Here is a 15120-nt window from a genome sequence, read left to right as displayed (position 1 = left end):
TATGTACACACACACACACAAACTACATTTATTTTGTAGTTTTGTACATTTTGTTGTTTAGTTAAGAACTTAAGTGCTGCCTCAAAAAAAAAGAATTGCTACTGTTGCTCTTGCCGGCATACACCCCGATTTTCTAGGATTTCACTACTCTCCCCATCCTTCCAACAGTTAGTGTGCCATTCAATCACTATGTTCTCTGGCCATTCATCCATCCATCCGTCCATTCATTCATCCATGCCATTCCATTCCATATTTTTGAGTCAGTCATTTTGTTTGCACTTAAACACTTTTTTTCTGCCCCCTGCTCGTTGGTCGCTAATGCATTTGGTGAAATTTAGAGGTTTTATTCACGCCCAGGTATTCTTTTTTCTTTTAATACCCCCCTTTGCCGGCCCTCTCTCTCTCTCTCTCTCTCTGTTAAACCAGCAGACATATAGTCTCGTCTACCAGCCAAACACAACCAACATTCGGAATGGACACAAAATCCTTACTTGGGGGTAACTTAATATTGTAATTGTGGCACAATAGAAGCGCACAATTCTAACTAACAGCAGCAGCACCAACAACAACAACGACAACAACGAGCGAATCTTTTGCGAGTAGATTTTTCATGGGCGATAAGCTACCCTTTTTTTACTGTGCTACATACGTACCTTTTTGTACGAATGTATGTGTATGAATCTGCATTACAGTTGGTGGCTATGTAATAAAGTTAAAGTTTATTACCTTACACATAGAAGTTACGGGGAGTTAATACACTGGGAGAAAAGCTTTCGGAGCTTGGAATAAAAATGAGAGGCTTAAGAGGCTGATATAAAAATAGGATCAAGAAAAATACACTTAATTTTATTTAGCTTTTTTTTAATTTAGGTCTAAAGCTTTTTAGATAAGGCCCTAAAATAGCTTTTTGAAGCTTTAAAATTAAGCTTAAGAAAGTGTTCCGCAAAAATATGACTTTAAAGGCTGTCTTTAACCAAATATTCTCATCACAAATAAAAGCTTTTCAAAAAGCTTTAAGAAGTCATAACTGAGATTTTTTGTAAAAGTATGACAAAACAACCTGGAATGTCAAAGTAAAAGCTTTGAAAGAGTCCGCAAAGCTTTTAAACTTAAAGTTTAAAGAATAATCTTCACATAAAAATAAAAAAGCTTTAAAGATATTTAACTTAATATTCTCAGTATACGGGGTGAGATGAAAATAACTGCAACCAATTTCAGACTGCTGTCATTTCTAAGCCACTAGTCCGACAGCTTTTAAAATCATCCCAGTGACAGCTCACTATATTGTTTACAGCCGTACAAAAGCATTTTGGTGAGAATTTTCGAGAAAAAAAGTTATTCGTGATGGAATTCAAGCGTGATAGTGTGATTTCTTTATATTTGGCTGGAAAATCACAAATGGCTATTGTTGGAGCACTCCAGCATTTAAATGTGAATAAATCTTTTGTGTCTCGTACCATCGCTCGTTACCGTGATACTGGTAGCGTAGCCCGACGTCAAGGAAGTGGACGTAGGGAAAACAGCAACATCAGCAGAAATGGTTCGAAAATTAAAGAAGCGACGTGATCGAAACCCGCGTCGCAGTGGCCGAAAAACGGCTCGTGAGCTGAACATATCAAAATATTCCATTCGGCAAATATTGAAAAATGAGCTCGGGGTAAAGCCATTGAAATTGCAAAAACTTACACCGCAACAGAAAAAATAGACTCAAAAGAGCTAAAAAGTTGCTTCGATTGACCGAAAGTGGTGAACTGCCGAATTTGGTTTTCTCCGATGAGAAAACATTCATTGTAAAGCCATTGAAATTCAAAAAGGTCCAAGAACTTACACCGCAACAGAAAAAAATAGACTGAAAACAGCTAAAGAGTTGCTTCGCTTGTCCGAAAGTGGTGAACTGCCGAATTTGATTTTCTCCGATGAAAAAACATTCGTTGTCAAACAAAAGTGATCGTGTTTATTTGTCAAAGAGGTCAGCTGAAAATGGGCACCTTCGGGTGGCCACCAGAACTCAAGCGCCAGCCATGGTGATGGTGTGGGCCGCCATAACAGCCAATGGTTGCTCGCCGCTCGTATTTATCGACCGTGGCATCAGAATAAATGTCGAATATTATCGCGAAAATATTCTGGAGGGTGTATTAAAGCCTTGGGCACACAAACATTTTGGCCGAAGACATTGGACATTCCAACAGGACTCCATCATCACCATCGCACTCAACACGCGTCACCCAAGAATAGTTACAAAGTGAGGTTCCTCGCTTCATTTCCAGCGAACAATGGCCACCAAAATCTCCGGATACCAATACGTTGGACAATTGTATCTGGCGTATTTTGCAAAAAGCAAGGTTGGCACTAAAAAATACCAAAATGTCGATCACCTCAAGCAAGCGCTAGAATGGGCCAAAATACGGCAGAGCAACATTCGGGTACCGTGTGACGGTTTCATTGGCCATTTGAAGGCCAAAATTAGTGCCAAAAGTGACCAATTCGAACAAATCTAAACTTATTCTAAAATTTGATACCATTTCCGACATATTTTGCTTTCATTCAATTAAATTTGAAAAAGGAATGTAAAAATTATGGCGTTTGACTTTGTTGCAGTTTTTTTTTCTCACCCTGTATGTTGTTAAATATTAGAAATTATGTCGATTTTACCTCCTATAGTCCTCATTTCTGATTCAGTGCTACATGTCTTGATTGCATGCCTTCTACATGGCAGGAAAGTAAGCAGTTGGTCTCAAGTTGCCAAAATTAACGATATTTGGTTAAAATATCGTTAAAGGAGACTCTCAAGGATCTCTAAGTCTAATATTTTCCCTCTTCGAATATTTTTTCCCTCTGTATAAACCCCATTTCTTTTTCACCTCCATATTATCCAAAAAAATAAAATAAAAAATTTTATATTTGGTCTAAGGCACCGAACCATTGCTGGAAACCTGGCGAAGGAATACCAAAAACAATGAAACAAGGGGAAATACAGAACAGAGAGTGTAGGAAAAAGCACCCATACCCACAAACACAGACACAAACAAACAGGAGAATACCCTCCACTATATGAACATTCATCATTACACGGCACAGCTGCTAGTACTCATGGTTAAACTGCGTGTTTTTTTCTTCGTGGTCGCTTTACATATACACATAACGCTATGTAACGTCGGAGACTAACTCTCTATTCATACATAGTCATATATATATTTATGTATGTATGTTTGTATGTATGAATACATGTGTGTATGTTGTGTGTTATCAACGCATTAAAATCGGAGTTCTTTTCTACTTCGTGGTTTTTGTTGTTGTTGTTTTTTACATACTTACACATATGACTGCTTGCCTGCCTACATTTTTAGTTCCTTTAAAGAGAGCTCTTTTGTGGTTGTTGTTGCTGTTTGGTCTAACCTTATCAGATCTTGTAAAAATACGATATAATGTAATGTTGCAAGCTTTTTCCGGTTCTCCTTTGGCAGAGAGGAGTACAGAAGAAAAAAAACACTCTTAGGCAGGCAAGTACTCGTCATTGCATTTACATAGCCCTGACTGGCTGCCTACCTCGACGACAACAACAACTACGACAATGCAATGTAAATGCAATTGTCTTCAGCAAAATATTGAGGGGGGCTGGAGTTCGAGCAGCTACTTGCATTTCCTGTTGGGTGAACCCAAAAATACATCCTTTCCTGCATTTTCGTTTCTGTTTCAGTTTTTTTGGTAACAAATTATCTGCCAGTGCATGTAAATTTGTATAAGTGAGCGGTTTTGGTGTGTGCGTGAGTTTTTGTTGTAACAAAATTGCCAAAGGTCATTTATGCTGATATTCTGCTTAGATAACCAACCATGTTTATGATAAAAAATATTTCTCTTGCATTTTTTGTTATTCGGTTAATAATTCATTTATGCATTTCCCGTTTTTGTTCCATATTTGCTTACAGGTTAACCGCCCCCTAACCATGAAAAAGGAAGGTATACAAACCCGCAATCGTAAATTATCATCAAAATCGAAAAAGAAGAAGGGCCTGGGTGGCGGTTGTATGCCACTGGGCGGTCATTTGGGTATGGGTGATTTCAAGCCATTGGATCCATCGAAAGGTTTCGGCGGTGGCTTCTCGGCGTCAATGGGTAAGTTTTAAAGAATTAATTTTTTTTCTAAGTTTTTAAATTTCCAATTTTAAAGCGAAAGTGAAAATCTCTTGTTGTCAAAACTTTGCGTTAATGTTTTCAATGTTTGTTTTTTTCTTTTCTCTTCTTCCAGCCCAACATTCCCATCTTTCCAGTGGCCTGCATCCAGCTCATGCGCACATGCATGGCGGCTGGTATACCGGCGGCATGGGAGCCTTGGGTGCTTCCAGTGGCCTGCAAGGTGGCTTCTCCACGGCCGGTTCATTGGGCGGTGGTGTTGTGCCACATTCTCAGCCTTATCATTTGGGTTTGGGTTCAATGGTAAGTAGTCGAAAAGATAAGCACTAGTTTTTTAGCCTCCACCATAGTATGGAGGGTATATTAAGTTTGCCATTCCGTTTGTAGCACCTCGAAATATACATTTTAGACCCCACAATTGATCAGCATAAAATTCTATGTCGATTTAGCGTCCGTCTGTCCGACTTTTGAAATGGCTATAGCTTTCGAACGAAATGAAGTAGGTTGATACAATTTTACTCAAATGTATATTATGTCTGCAGGACTTTTGGTAATGAAAATGGGTCATGTAGGTCCACGTTTTGGTATAGCCCCCCTATAATGATACCTCCCTTTTTCGGTATTTTGGTGATTTTAGCTGCATTATTCACCGGAATTGTTTCAAGTTTGGTATTTGAAGTTCGTAATGGATACTACAGCCTATGACAGAAAATTGTTTATGCAGGTCCACGTCTTCGTATAGCCCCCATATAACGATACCTCCCAATATTCGGTATTTTGATGATTTTAGCGACATTATTCACCGGAATTGTTTCAAATTTGGTATTTGAAGTTCGTAATGGGTACTACAGCCTATGACAGAAAATTTTCTGTGCAGGTCCACATCTATAGGCCCCATATAATGGTACCTCCCTATTTTCGGTATTTTGATGATTTTAGCGTCATTATTCACCGGAATTGTTTCAAATTTGGTATTTGAAGTTCGTAGTGGGTACTACAACCTATGACAGAAAATTGTCTGTATAGGTCCACGTCTTCGTATAGCCCCCATATAACGATAGCTCCCAATATTCGGTATTTTGATGAGTTTAGCGTCATTATTCGCCGGAATTGTTTCAAATTTGGTATTTGAAGTTCGGCCCGGCAGAACTTACAGCTTTTTTATTTGTTAAATTATTTAACATTTAAAAATTTTGAAATTATTTAAAATTTTAAAATCTTGAAATTATTTAAAATTTGAAAATATTGAAATTATTTAAAATTTTACTAACTTTTCCCTGTTTTTCTCTCTCTCTATTCTTCCAGGGCACCTGGCGTACAGACTACACGTGATGGAGCGGCAATAATATAAATGGCAATTTATTCAATTGAAATTGGCCATTATGTGAAGAGAAACCAGCTACGAATTATTCCCACTTTTACGGTTAGTTTATATTTTGGTAAACGACAAGAACAACAACAACTACAGCAACTAAATTGAACTCCCTCACTCCCCACCCAAGAGAAACCAAGAACCACAACAACACCAAGTGTTAATGAAAATTACCCACAATTTTTTGTAAGCGAAAAAAAAAACAGTTCCTAAATCAAATCATTTAAAAAAAAAAATCAAAAATCAACCAAAACTGCGTTTTAAACGCTGGGACTAACCCCGTAACCCTGTCCTCTCTGGTATTTTTACGGAAAAAATATGGAAGATTTTGAGATCCCTCTCCCATATACAAGATTTCTGAGGGAGAAGACTATCAAGCTTCCTCTAAGAAATTTCGGTCCCTGTGGAGATCTAAACTTGAGCCTGGGTGAGGGAGGGATTTGGGAATTTATCTTGGGAACGGCGAAGGTTTTAGACCCCTGCATATGATATTTTCTTTCTATGGTGAACAATGGAAAATAAACTCAGGATCCTGCTCTTGGTCATTTCCAAACAAAATCCAAGAAAATTGTCATAGAGCCATGCCACCAATTTGGATAAATGTTGGAGATAATTTAAAAAAAAGAACTAAAAATTAAATATTAAAATATTATTTCTAAGCCCACAACATCAACCCTGTGTATGGGGAAAACAAATCTGTTCATTTCGTTTATTTTATTTAATTTTCCTCGGCAAATACAGTCCCCGCCCCTCCAATGAATACCAAATTCAAGTAAAATAACTTTGTTATAATAATAAAAAAAAACCGTGAATGTATTTATTATTAAGTATGTTATGTTAACATTGCGTGCAATTTATTAATTTATTTATGTGTTCCAGTACACAGTTACACTTTCCTTTTTTCTTCTTCCCCAATACGACTTTGTTAACATTTCCCCTTCTTCTTTTTCCAAAACCCAAACTCTTGTCACCTTAAGGCACACACACACAAAATGTATACAAAAAAACTTAGAAACATTTTTTTTTAATTTTTATTATTCATCTACATATATCATACATAGATTAACAAAAACAAAACGTCCACATAAATGCAGTTTTTTACAAAAAACAGGCCACGAATTTCATTATTCAAAGAAAAAAAATTCTAAATATCTGCATGGTGATAATTAAAACAAAAACAAGAAAAAAACAACAACCACAAATCAAATTGTAAAATAAATTCCTATGTAAATATTTTAGCTATAGTAGATATTAAATAAAAAATTATATATATATATATATATATATATATATATATATATATATATATATATATATATATATATATATATATATATATATATATATATATATATATATATATATATATATAAATTAAAAAAAAACTAAATACAAAACACTTTTTAATTTAATTGTTTTTAGTTGTTAAGTAATTGTTTAAACCTGACAATGGCCAATGTAAAAACATAAGACAAACCCCCTCCCTCCCATATTGTTTTTCTTTACTACATTTATTTTCCCCTTCAACTTAACTTTAATAACATTTTTCATTATTAATTTTTATTTAAAATAACAAAAAAAAAATTTAAACAAAAAACTTGTAAATAAACCCTGTAATTATTGTAATTGCCACAGATGGAAATTTAAATATAAACATTAAATACTATACAAAAAAAAGATAAATAAAAAAATTGTTGTAATATTATTTTAATAAGTAAAAGCAGAAAAAAAACTCCCCCTTAATACATATACAGTATACACAACATATATACATATATAAATAAATATACCATTCTTATATATATAAATATATTTAAATTTAGTAATATATAATAAAAGAAAATCTAATTAAATTAAAAACAAATATATTACAATTATATTGTACTATTATTATTATTATTATTGTATTGTATTATTCTAAATGTAATTTGCCATATTTATAGTTGAGTAGCTCTTAAATAAAATAAATAAAAATAAAATTTGAAATATAAGAAGTTGATGATAAATTATGGGAAATGTGTGTGTATATATATATGTTTCCCTTAAACACACAAAAATAGACAAAACAAATATTATAACAAAACAAAAAAAAAACAGTTAATATTAATATTATAAAAATGAAAACAAGCAAAAAAAATCAATAAAAAATCAATTTCAAAAAAATAACATAAATGAGTTGTTTTGTTCATTTTTTTTTTTAATTTCGGGAATAATGAGACGAGGAGAACCCAAAAATATTTACAGGAAAACGCTTATGAAGGTAAACGAGTTTTTTTCGACAGATGTGTGACCCCAGACTTAAGTTATGATTATTCATAATTCATGGGGGAGGTTCCGAAGCAGTTGGCTAATATTGACCAATTCGTATCTGACCTTATTAAAACATGCCAGATTTGGACTATATCGACTACACTTTATATGAGATATGTACCAGATATAGCGGACCAAAGTATTATATTTTCATACTTCATCTAATACAGATAAAAACTAGTAAAAAACCAGTAAAGAAAGTCTTAAAATCGGGCGGGGCCGACTTTATGATACCCTACACCACTTTGCTAATTTAGAAGAGCTCCGCATAACAATTAAACGTTTTAATGGGAGAATTCTATAACACACGCCATGATTATAATTATAATTTAAAGTTCAAAGGACTAAATATGCCGAAGCATTTGTATCTTTTAAATTCGGACTTGTTTTGCCCATTTGGTGCACAATTAATTTGAAATCAGATAAAGATATGGGAGCTATATCCAAATCTGAACCGATCACGATAAAATTAGGCAAAGATATTTCTGAGCTGTGTTTGATATATTTCCCTGAATATCGTTGTTACGGAGTGCATATTACGGCTGTGGGTAACAAATATGAGAAATCGGATGAACAGTATATATGGGAGCTATAGCTATATCCGAACCGATCTTCACCAAATTTGACATATTAGCTTCTAGACTCAATTCGGTCGAGGGTGCCAAATTTCATCCAATTTGGGCTAATATTAGACGTTTGGTGCACGATCAAAGTTAAATCGGACAAAGTTATATATGGGAGCTATATCCAAATCTGAACCGATCTCGATAAAATTTAGCAAATGTATTTCTGAGCTGCTTTTGATATATTTCCCCAAATATTGTTGTTACGGAGTGCATATTACGGCTGTGGGTAACAAATATAACAAATCGAATGAACAGTATATATGTATGTGGGAGCTATAGCTATATCTGAACCTATCTTCACCAAATTTGACACACTAGATTCCAGACTTAATTTGGTCGTAAGTGCCAAATTTCATCCAATTTGGACAAACATTAGACGTTTGGTGCACAATAAAAGGCAAATCGGACGAAGATATATATGGGGGCTATATGTAAATTTTGACCGATTATCTCCAATTTCAATAGGGTTCGTCCTTGGGTCAAACAAATTTCATCTGGAAAGGGCAATAAATGCGAACTGTACTTTGTTTACAAAAATACATGGACAGACGGTCAGACGAACGGACGGACATGCATAAATCGACTCAGAATGTGATTCTATGCAGATCATCAAAAGGAACTATGGGTCTATCTCGTTTCCTTTTGCCTGTTGCAAACAAATGCACAAAGGCATAATACCCTGACCACCTTGTGGTGTAGGGTATAAACATTAAGTTCGGCCTCGCCGAACTTTTAATGCCCTCCACCTTAGGATAAGGGAAACATTTTTATATGAAAGTATCTGAATTCCAGCGTGTTTCACTTTAAACTTCATATACCAGTAAGACCGTTTGCATAATGCAGTTAAACTTATCAAAAAAAAACCATAAAGTGAGTGAGGCCGTTACGAGGTGAGATGAAACAATTGCAACCAACTTCAGACTGCTGTCATTTCCAACCCACTCATCCGACAGCTGTTAAAATTATTCCAGTGACAGGTCATTATGTTGTTACAAGCGTACAAAAGCATTTTGGTGAGCATTTTCCAGAAGAAAAGTTATTCGTGATGGAATTCAAGCGTGATAGTGTGATTTTTTTTTTATTTATTTGGCTGGTACCTCTTCCAGAAAGGATAAATTTCATTTATAATCATAAGTGTCTCTAATTTTCAGAAAAAATTACCATTTCATTTGTGCAAACATTATATTTTGTACGGTCAACAAAAAATGTATGGTAATGTAATGGCCAAATTAGTATATACTTATAACCTGAGAGATTACAAAATCAGAAAAATCTCTTGTTAGCCCATATAAAGCCCTAAAGGTTTTTATTCTGACCCTTACTCTGACTCAATGCAAAATTTCGTGAGGTTTGCGTCATAATTGTGACTAAATCGACCCAGCACGGTAAATACATATGTAAAATCGTGGTCCTAGAAGCAATAGAGGTTATTGGCATCACGTAACCTTTGGCGGATTAGCTTGATATTTCCGCCTCCCCCCTTTAAACATTTAGTTATAATTGAAAATCCAAATCCGGCTCATATTCCCCATTGCAACTATGGGGATTATGACCTATATTTCGGTCATAATACCCATAAAAAAGGAGCTATGTCCACTACTTTCTTGGGTTTATGACCGTTTTTTCTTGGACATAATCCCCATTCCAATTTGGGGAACATTCCGGTGCCGGAAATACCCAAAGGAGAAAGTCTTTGGACATAACCATTATAATTGGATTTATGTCCGCTACTTCCTTGGGCTTATGACCGTTTTTTTCTGGACATAATACTCATTCTATTATGAGGGTTTCCCATAATAATGGTAATGCGCAAAACGATTGGGTGTGCGAAAAAATTTAGATTCTGGACATGTCCTGCACCTAAATGTCATAATTTTTGTAATTAGCCGGTATTTGACCGGGGCTGGAGATTTTCTCCTTTGAGTATGTCCAGCACCTGCTGCCGCGAATCAAAGATTTCTAAAATTAATTATTTTTGTAAGTTGTTCACACAGCAAACGGTAATACTCCCCATGGGGATTCCATAATCCCCACATTATTATGGGGGCTATGACCAAAAACAATATTCATAATTGTTGAAGAGACTTCGAGAGGCGGATTTTTAAAAAAAAATTTTTTGAAGTGACTTCGAAACTTGGATTTTTTAAAGAGACTTCGAAACGTGGATTTTTTAAAAAATATTTTTTGAAGTGACTTCGAAACTTGGATTTTTTAAAGAGACTTCGAAACGTGGATTTTTTAACAAATATTTTTTGAAGGACTTTAGAGTCGTGGACTTTTAAAGGATATTTTTTGAAGAGCCTTCGAGACGTGGATTTTTTAACAATTTTTTGAAGTGACTTCGAGGCGCGGAGTTTTTAAAAAAATATTTTTTGAAGAGACTTTGAGATGCGGATTTTTTAAAAAAAAATATTTTTTGAAGAGACTTCGGGACGCGGATGTAAAAAAAAAAATATTTTTGGAAGAGACTTCGAGACGCAGATTTTTTAAAAAAATATTTTTGGAGGAGACTTCGAGACGCAGATTTTTTAAAAAATTATTTTTGGAAAAGACTTCGATACGCAAATTTTTTAAAAAAATATTTTTTTAACGACCTTCGAGACGGACTTTTAAGGGATATTTTTGAGAGCCTTCGAGACGTCGATTTTTTAAAAATTTGTTTGAAGAGACCACGAGACGCGGATTTCTTAAAATATATTTTTTGAAGAGACTTCGAAACTTGGACTTTTTAAAGAATTTTTTTGAAGAGACTTCGAGAAGTGGAACTTTAAAGCATATTTTTTCTTCGAAAAGTGGACTTTTTAAAGAATATTTTTGGAAGAGTCTTCGAAGAATTTTTTCGTACAAATTCATATTTTAACTATCAAATAATCGCTCTTATATGTACACAATTAAATAAACTATAATTTTTTTGGAAGAGAATAGATACTGCGTATGATGTAAAAAAATATTTAAGGTATTGAGATAATGTGTTAGGGAAAATTTATAAATAAGTGGTCTGGAAAGATTATTTAGAATCTTTCTCATTCACTATTGAAATGAAAATGATTTTTTTGTTTTGTATGAGCAGAACACACAAATAGTCCATGGCCATCTTGGTCACACCTTTTTCTGAAATCAAAATTATATTTATGTACCCCAATATTTCTAACGGTATATTCATAAAAATATCCGGCGATATTAGCGACGGATATAACTAAATATTCTACAAAAACCATTTTGACAGAAAATACAAAAAAAAACGTTTTTTTACAAATGTGTTGGTGAGCACACAGGCATCCCATGGGATACTCTTTGCTTACCCCTGTTTTACTCCAAGACGAAAAAATAAAGAAAACTTGATTATCTGAGTAGCAATTGTTTGTCTGCCTTAAACAAAAGTTCTGTGTAGAGGCTATAAGTATTTTTTGCTTATTAGTTCCCGCTACTACTCACAATTACAAAAACTTCATGGTTATTTTTTCCGGAGAAGCCCTTGAACATCTTAAACAGAAAATTTATTCAAAAAGACTCCCTGTAGTTAGGGCAAATTATTACATGATTTATTGAATTTACATGATTTGGCAAATATCTCAAAAATAAAACCTCATTGAAGAAGCTTCATTGAAGCTGGTAAAACAATCATATCATGTTACTGTTTAAAAAAATGTATATCTAAATAAAAGCTATAAAAATTCAAATGAAATGTATACAATTGTTCATTTATTGCCCCCGCCCCCTTAATCAAATTACTATTGTAAGCAATTATGACTACATAATTTTTAAACTACACCGCCGGGGCAACACAACTCTTTACAACTCATTTAAAGAAATTTCACAGATTGTTGTGTATGGTCGGACACCACGACCAGAACTTCAAAAGCAAAATAATCGAAGTTTGTAATTTCTATTGGTTTTTCATCTCACCCCCTCCATGAAATAGAGAAAACCCGTTTTGTTGTTACTAAGATAGAGAGAGAGAGAGAGAGGGAGAGAGAGCGGGGGGTAACGGACCACAGACTGTTTATGGCGATATAAATGTTTTCAAAACGATTGTTTATTTCATCGTTAAACCAATTGATCACCATTAACACATTGTTGCCACTGACAGAGTTCTGGGGGTAAGCTAATATCTTGCCAGCAACAACAACAACATCATAGTGAGTAGTCATTTTAGACCCCACAAAGTATATATATATATATATATATATACATATATATATTCTTGATCAGCATAAAGTCCTATACCGATTTAGCGATGTCCATCCTTCTGTGGAAATCACTCTAGCTTCCGAACGAAATGAAGTAGATTGATAACATTTAACTCAAACTTATATTAGATCTGCAGGACTTTTGGTATTGAAAATGGGCCATGTCGATCCACGTTTTGGAATAGCCTCCATATAATGGTACCTCCCTATTTTCGGTATTTTGGTGATTTTTGCGACACTATTTACCGGAAATGTTTCAAATTTGGTATTTGAAGTTCGTATTGAATACTACAGCCTATGGCAGAAAATTGTCTGTGCAGGACCACGTCTTTGCATAGCCGCCATATAACGGTACCTCCCGATATTCGGTACTTTGGTGATTTAAACGACATTATTCACCAGAAATGTTTCACATTTGATGTTTGAAGTTCGTAATGAATACTACAGCCTATGACAAAAAAATTTTTTGTGCAGGTCCACGGCTTCGTATAGGCGCCATATAGCGGTAACTCCCTATATTCGGTATTTTGACGATTTTAGTAACATTATTCACCGGAATTGTTTCAAATTTGGTATTTGACGTTCACAATGAATACTACAGCCTATGACAGGAAATTGTCCGTGCAGGACCACGTCCTTGTATAGCTGCCAAATACCTCCCGATATTCGGTATTTTGGTGATTTAAGCGACATTATTCACCAGAAATGTTTCAAATTTGGTATTTGAAGTTCGTAATGGATACTACAGCCTATGACAGAAATTTGTCTGTGCAGGTCTACGTCTTCGAATAGCCCCCATAGTTCGGTACCCCCCGATATTCGGTATTTTCACAATTTTAGCGACATCATTCTCCGGAATTGTTTCAAATTTGGCAGGTTTGTAATAGGAACTACAGTCTATGACAGAAAATTGTCGGTGCGGGTCCAGGTCCTCGTATAACCCCTATATAAAGGCAACTTCCGATATTCGGTATTTTGATGATTTTAGCGATTTATTCACCGGATTTTTTTCAAGTTTCGTATTTAGAGTTCGTAATGGGAACTACAGTCTATGATAGAAAATTGTGTATGCAGCTCCAGGTCTTTGTATAGGCCCCATTTATCAATACCTCCCTATATTCGGTATTTTGACTATTTTAGGTACAATATTCACCGAAATTAGTTGAAATTTCGTATTTGAAGTTCCTAATAGGTACTCTACAGCCTGCGGAAGAAAATTGTCTATGCAGGTCCAGGTCTTCGTATAGCCCCGATATGACGGTACATCCCTATATTCGGAATTTTGATTATTTTAGCTACATTATTCCCTAATTTTTTTTTAAGTTTCGCATTTGAATTTTGTAATGGCCTATGACAAAAGTGGCCTATGCAGGTCCATGTTGTCGTATAGACCCTAATATAACGGCTACGTTCGGCATTTTTAAGATTTTAACAGAATTTTTAACGGATTTTTTTTTTTTTTGAAAATTGCCTAATTATTTCCAAATGGTGGAAGGTATTTAAAGTTCGGTCCGGCCGAGCCTACAGCCTTTTTACTTGTTTTTCATAACAAAGAGAAACGAAAAAACATTGGTGAACAATTTGAATTTATGCTGCTATCATGGCAAGTCAAGTCGAGTTTGTTGCTTAAGTCTTTCGTTTTGCGAGGCGTTTGTTTGCCATCACACACACACACACACACACACACACACATGTCAATGTGAGTTGTTTAATGTGATGCTACTTGGCTTAGCGCTTAATGTTATTTGCCAATATCATAGACAATGGATGACATGTGTGCAATGTTTTGTAATTGTTATGTCCCTGCCTCTCTCTTTCTCTCTCTGTCCTTCCACCACCTGAGCATTAGTTTGTCAACAGTTTGTCAACTCGATCATAATTCCCATTGGCGTTCATGGCAAAAGTCATCCAGTCTACACTACACTGGCTAATAACTCTAACAATATAATCATCTTCATGAACACATTCAGCCCATAATGACCATTATTATTGTTGCGGCGTTGAAATGTTTTAAGGTTTGCCTGTTGGCTGGCATAGCTTCCAGTTGTAACAGCCTGCCAGCGAATAATAGGGAGCGCAAAAAATTAATCACTGCCGTTGATGTTGTTGGCCAATGATACATTGATTTTGACATGCAATCGACCAACAACGATGACTCTTTTGTTGCAACTTAACATGATATCAGTCAGTCAGTCAGTCAATTCGGTGGATAGTTAGTTAGCCAGTCATTCAATACATGAGAGAAGATCTGCTAGATAGTGTTTTTTTATACATTGTCTTCATTGAACACATTTTTCACACACACACAGGCACACACATACTAGGACACATAGGGAATTTAATGACAAAAATTAGGGTGTAGAAACGTGTTGTGCATGCATCCATTCGCAAATTCGTGCAAATAATTATTGTCATTTGCGAAGAACAATGTAAGTATTGCTATTTGTTAAAAAAATTAATGTAATTTACAAAGTTTTGCAAAAAAAAAAGG

General features: G+C 34.9%; 1 protein-coding gene across 4 annotated transcripts in view; it reads left to right on the top strand.

Moving 5' to 3' along the window:
- Positions 1-6681, top strand: part of LOC101895855 (GATA-binding factor C) — an 81637-nt gene extending 74956 nt beyond the window's left edge. For all 4 annotated transcript variants that reach the window (XM_059119661.1, XM_059119670.1, XM_059119654.1 and 1 more), the window contains exons 7-9: positions 3927-4113; positions 4247-4434; positions 5437-6681. In XM_059119661.1, coding sequence (XP_058975644.1) covers positions 3927-4113; positions 4247-4434; positions 5437-5463 — 402 coding nt within the window. In that variant the 3' untranslated portion in view covers positions 5464-6681. The remainder of the gene's footprint in view (positions 1-3926; positions 4114-4246; positions 4435-5436) is intronic.
- Positions 6682-15120: the final 8439 nt, after the last annotated feature.

Source organism: Musca domestica, unplaced genomic scaffold (genome assembly GCF_030504385.1).
Source record: "Musca domestica strain aabys unplaced genomic scaffold, Musca_domestica.polishedcontigs.V.1.1 1, whole genome shotgun sequence".
Classification (NCBI taxonomy): Eukaryota; Metazoa; Arthropoda; class Insecta; order Diptera; family Muscidae; genus Musca; species Musca domestica.
Note: the sequence above shows the minus strand (reverse complement) of the source record. Positions and strands in the feature narration are given on the sequence as shown.